Source organism: Prorops nasuta, unplaced genomic scaffold (assembly GCF_024137725.1).
Source record: "Prorops nasuta isolate Cenicafe-Biocafe unplaced genomic scaffold, Cenicafe_Pnas_1.2 PNAS00014, whole genome shotgun sequence".
Lineage (NCBI taxonomy): Eukaryota > Metazoa > Arthropoda > Insecta > Hymenoptera > Bethylidae > Prorops > Prorops nasuta.
In genome coordinates, this window is record NW_027116811.1 from 3,491,588 (window position 1) to 3,497,437 (window position 5,850).

General features: G+C 28.4%; 1 protein-coding gene across 1 annotated transcript; it reads left to right on the plus strand.

The window, feature by feature from the left end:
- The first annotated feature begins 337 nt into the window (after positions 1-337).
- On the plus strand, positions 338-5,299 carry LOC136778692 (uncharacterized). Its single transcript, XM_066735791.1, has 14 exons — positions 338-370; positions 487-643; positions 726-862; positions 926-1,109; positions 1,211-1,392; positions 1,474-1,669; positions 1,768-1,989; positions 2,080-2,151; positions 2,243-4,147; positions 4,362-4,481; positions 4,555-4,656; positions 4,728-4,923; positions 4,966-4,973; positions 5,193-5,299. Exons 1-14 carry the CDS (start codon positions 338-340, stop codon positions 5,297-5,299), a joined length of 3,621 nt encoding a protein of 1,206 aa, XP_066591888.1.
- The last annotated feature ends 551 nt before the right edge of the window (positions 5,300-5,850 follow it).

The following is a 5,850-nucleotide window of genomic DNA, read 5'->3' on the forward strand; positions in this document are numbered from 1 at the left end:
AGTGGTTTTATTTAATATCGTTTCGTATATAATACTTTAAATTAGCTTTGTATCACGTTTTTTGTGATATTTAATTATACAGCAAAGTAACCATAAGTACCAGTAGTGCTTTTTGTATATTATCTACTTTTCTAAAAATGTTATTATACATATATACTTCTTACACGTACGTGTTTTCCAAAAAAGAAAACCTTAATTTTTATTTCTTTGGACTTGATTAAAAAGCATATTTTTTTAATCGAGTCAAATATTAAATGAACACTGATTTGTTTTTCGTAGTGTTTTGAGTGAGTATATGTATATTTGAAAAGAACGGTAACGGCTAATAAACCAAAACATGACCTTTTTGTTATTGAGACAAGTTTTACGTGTGTGAATGAAAACAGCAGTTACTTAGTTTCTCGTGCGCCTTGAATGCGCGTGCTACATTTCGGATAACCTGGCATTACGTTAAGATATTGTACTGTGAGTTAATAATTAATTTAGCTTTTACGAAATATGTTTTCGTTAGTAAGGTTTGCAGAAAATGAATTGTATGTATGCGAATCAAAAAATGTTTCAAATACTGATGAAACTACGAAAACTTGCACAATAAAGTATAGTAATGGTGGCAAATATTCTGGCACCTTATTACAAAAAAATGGTACGTATAAATGTTAATTATAGCAACAAAGTATAATATTTTATAATTTTATTTACTTTTATTGTATCCTTCTCATATTCAGATAACCTTAAACGATTAAAAGAAAAAAAACGTCAATTAGAAAGAAGTGAAAAAGTGAATAGTAAAACTCAGAAAACTTCAATAATTAATAATAAAAAATGTACTATAAGTAAAAGCAGTTTAACAAGGAATAAACTGGTAAAATTAATGAATTATACAATTATATGTAGAGACGGTATAACTTTGTTAACTCATTTACAGAAAATTAAACTAAAGATACCAAAAGGTCTTACCAATGAAACCAGTGAAATAGTAAATTCTACTAAGACATTACACTCTAATGAATTCAGTGCAAATCAGGTCAAGGATGTAATAAATGTACCTGATAACACAAATTGTTACGCTGAAATTGATAATGAAAAAAATTGCAGTGAAACTGAATCGGGTAAATTTGAAATTTGATCAATATTTAAATTTAAATAATACACTATAATATATTTCCTACATAATTATTATAGTTTAATACATTATTTATAAAACATGTAGGTAAAAATATAAGTAATAATTTGCACGAAGAAACAGAAGTAGTATCAAAAATATCTTGTCCGATAGAAAATAATATGTCAGATAATATGTTGCAAGATTTTAATATAAATGAAGAAATTGTTCAAATAAACATTGATGGAAATATAACAAAGAAAAATGAAGAGCAGAATAAAGCAGAAACTGTAAGTAATGGGTTAAGCTGAATATTTCTAACTTTTAATACTTAAACAGAAAAAATTGTATAAAATATATATTATTTACAGCAAACTAATGTAAGCATAGCAAGTGAAGTAAATGAGAATGCCAATGAAACCAGCAAAATGGTAAATTCAACCTTGATATTGCAGCAGAGTGATAGAGTGATAGCGAATAAAATTAAGGCTGTAACAAATGTAGTTGATAACACAAATTGTTACGCAGAAATTGATAATGAAAGAAATTACAGTGAAACTGAATCGGGTAACTTTGGAATTTGATCAATATTAATTTCAAGTAGTACACTATAATATTTCCTACATAATTATTATAATTTAATACATTGTTTGTAAAAAATGAAGGTAAAAATATAAGCAATAATTTGCACGAAGAAACAGAAGTAGTATCAAAGATATCTTGTCCGATAGAAAATAATAATTCAGATAATCTGGTAGTAATTACGAATGAAGATTATGTAATAGCTCAAATTTGCAATGATATTTTGCTGAATGTTAACGATGTGGATGAGACCATTGACTTGGTAGACAAACTGAATTACACACATTTGTCATTATCGGAAAATGGTTTGAGAATTTTATATGCTTAAATTCTAATTTCATCATTGTTTCTAATAAATGCTAAGAGTATTTCTTTTTTGTATATCCCAATTTTAGAAAGATCATTGCTTCAAGCAATAGATGTTGATGGAATGAATCTCAATGATGAAGACTCTACATTAGAAACCAGTACGTATAGATGCAACAATTAAAGTAAATAGTACAGTAATTATAATCATTTGCACAAATTTATATTTACAATTAATATATTTTCTTATAGAGAATACTGCAAGTAATAAATGTAATATTCAGTCAACAGTTTATTTAAATAATTCTACAAGTAAAAATACTGATCAAAATAAAAAAAAAATAATGGCAAATATATTAAATAACGTTATAGCAGGTGCCCCAAGAGATACTACATTAACACTACTTGACAGAAAATCAAAAAAGCATAATTGCTTTTATTGTGATAATTTAGTAATTAAAATGGGCAGACATTTGGAACTTTGTCATTCCGACGAACAAGATGTCAAAGCATTTTTAAAATTGCCAAAAGGTTCAAGGGAGCGCTTTAATTTAATTGCAGAAATTCGTAAAAAAGGAGATTACAACCACAATACCAAGGAAACATTGAATAGTGGTAATCTCATAGTGCGTCGACTACCAAACAAACATCAAGATCGAAGAGCAAATGATTACATTGCCTGTGCCAAGTGTAAAGGATACTACATGCGATCAAACGTTCGCCATCATTTTGTGAAATGTACTGATAATGCATTTAAAGGAGAAAGATCCACAAATATATTGTGCAGGATGGTTAATGGGCAAATTCATGAATCAGCAAATAAAATTGTAAAGAAAGAAATATTTCCTTATATTCAAGATGGCCCGATCAAAGACGCTATAAGGTACGACGAATTGCTGATTCTCTATGCAAACATTTTAAGTGAAAAATATTCGCATGAGAATTTTTCGATGATAAGATCGAAATTGCGTTTTTTGGGCAGATTTTTCATTGCCATTAAAGAGATGTGCAACGAAATACTCGATTTCGCCAGCATTTACAGACCTAAACATTTTAGGCTCTGTCTAAAAGCTGCAAGTATTGTTGGGGGGTACAATGAAGATACCGAGCAGTTTAAAGCTCCGACAAATATTTTAGCCTTAGGTAATATATTAAAACAAATTGGTAAATTCCTTGAGACTTTGTATATCGAAAGAGAAGACAACGCAAAACAAAAGATGACGAAAGATTTCGTTAAATTGATTGCGCAAGGATTCCAAGCTGTTAATAGGAAAGCTTTAGAAGCAAGAATTAAGCAAAATAGGCAAAAAAAAGTAAAGTTGCCATGTACCGATGATATTATTAAATTAAATACATTTTTAAACAAAAATCGTATGGCTGCATATAATAAATTACAGCAAATATATTCATACAAGCAATGGTTATTCCTAAGCGAAATCTGTCTCGTCGAGTTGCAACTTTTTAATAGACGCCGACAAGGAGAGATATCCAAGGCAACAATAAACGATTTCAATAGTTGCGAAGGGATTGATAAAAAACAAAATGCAGATATGTTTAACTCTTTACCTAAAAAATGTCAAGAAATCGCTAATTCTTATTTAAGGTTTACCATACGGGGCAAGCTTGGACGTACCGTAACAGTCCTGATTCATAAAAATATAAAAGATTGCATAAATCTTATTCTACAGTACAGAACTAACGCTGGTATACCTGAAATAAATGAATATTTATTTGCATTACCTACGTTGGACGAAAACAGACAACATAAGCACATAATAGCATGTGATGTGTTGCGAAAATTTTCTAAGCATTGTGGTGCTTCATCACCAGATACTCTTCGGGGAACGACCTTGCGGAAGCAAATAGCCACCATGTGTGCTGATCTACAATTAGAGGAACAAGAAATTTCGGACCTGGCTAATTATTTAGGTCACGCTGGTGAAATACACAAAAAATATTATAGACAGCCGTTGATTTCACGGGAAATTTGCAAAATGTCTCAAATACTTGAATCGGCTACACCATCTCTACACAGAAAAAAACCAAATATTGAACTAAATAGTTCAGACATTTCAAATGAATTTGATAGTAGGTTGACAGAAGAGAGTATTGACGATCCGATAAGTCTGCAAGAAATAGCATCTAATAAATCTGAAGGTAAAATATACTTTTCGTAAATACTAATTTCACTTATGTAAATTGTTTATTTCAGTAAAAAAATCAATCTAAATTTATGCAATTATATAAGACTTACCAGTCGCTAACAATTTTACTATAATTTGAGAGATTAAATATGTAAAATTGTTTAAAATATTTGTTTACAGCCACACGCTTATATTTATAAATAATTCAAATTTTTTAATAATTCTAGATCTTGTACATAATAAAAAGCAAGAGAATAGTAAAAAAAGGAAAGTTATTCATTCTGAAAATAAAAAAAAATGCAAAAAGGCAAAATATATAACTACAGCAAAAGAACAGTATACAAGTTGTAAGCCACCTAAAAAAATAATTATTCTTATTATTTTTTCAATTATAACATAACTATTTTTAATTATGTTCAGCTGACAGTGAATTTAGCTGCAATGGTGAAAGTAGCGAAGACGAAAGCACTGAAGAGCTAACAAGAGAGAAACCTACTAGTAAAAAAAAATCATCCAAATCTTGTAAGTAATTATATACATATTAATTCTTACTTAATATATTTATTAAGTGGCACAAATTTATTATTTTACAGTTATTCCTCGAGTACGCTGGTCGGACGAAGAAAAAGTAATAGTAGAAAATGCATTTGAGTACTATTTAAGGTCTAATACGCTTCCTTCTATCACTGAGTGTAAAAAGCTTATAGAGAAATATAAATCTGCTTTTAATGGAAACAGAACAGCAGTTCAAATTAAAGCCTACATAAATAATAAAAATAAAAAAAAAAAGTAAGAAAATTAACTAAAAATATTAAACACATCTTTTATGAGTATCCAACGTTTTAAATGTATACGATTATTAATATAATGACTGTCATAAACATTATCATTTAAATGTCAATGTTATTCATTTTAATTCTTATTCATTTATATACTTCTATATATTTGATAAAACAGTTATATTTGATATAATTATTATAAACATATTATTTTTACTTTATTCACATCTTGTAGATTAAAAAAAATATAATTTTTTGTTTGTATTCATGTTGTTGTAGAGGTTGTAAATAAAGTAACGTACAAGAAACGACACAGTACGTCCTATTTGCTACAATTTAATTCTCTACCTTTTTCAATTGCTTCGAATGTTAAAAAAACAGAATAAGAGATTTTGAAGCCTTTATCACTAAAGATTCGGTTATATTAGTATCATTAACCCTAATTTCGATACTAGGAAATAGCCGCTAAAAGAATAAATTATTGTATTAGTAAATGTTTAGAAAAAGGAACCATTACAGTCAGATATGATGTCCCTGAATGTACATGCATTGGTACATATGGGAACATTAATAAAGTTTTTAAAAAATATATGCTCTTTTCTTAAATTAACTATATTAAATAAGATGTTTTTTGTAAGGCTGTGTAAGAGAAGTGTTTTAAACTCGTTTACCTTTTCATTTTTTAATCGAACTCTTGAGCAATGAATAAAACATCTCAATAAAATCCTGTACAACTTGATAGGCGCCCTAGTGTTACTTTGGTTGCTGAATAATTAAGCAAAATCTAACAAAGAAAAAGAGTTTTATGGCAGCTTAGCACAAGACAACTGAACAATGACAGTGTTTAATATAATCGGTATAAATATAGTATGTACTCTTTTTAAAAAGTTTGTTAGCGTTCCCATATATACCAATACATATTTACATCAGCAATTTG

What these genes read in the sequence shown, in the direction of transcription:
- LOC136778692 (XM_066735791.1), top strand. Translation starts at nt 338, where the DNA reads ATGACCTTTTTGTTATTGAGACAAGTTTTACGT. An exon ending in AGACTCTACATTAGAAACCA is followed by an intron (nt 2,152 to 2,242) that starts GTACGTATAGAT and finishes ATTTTCTTATAG; the next exon opens with AGAATACTGCAAGTAATAAA. An exon ending in AGCATCTAATAAATCTGAAG is followed by an intron (nt 4,148 to 4,361) that starts GTAAAATATACT and finishes TAATAATTCTAG; the next exon opens with ATCTTGTACATAATAAAAAG.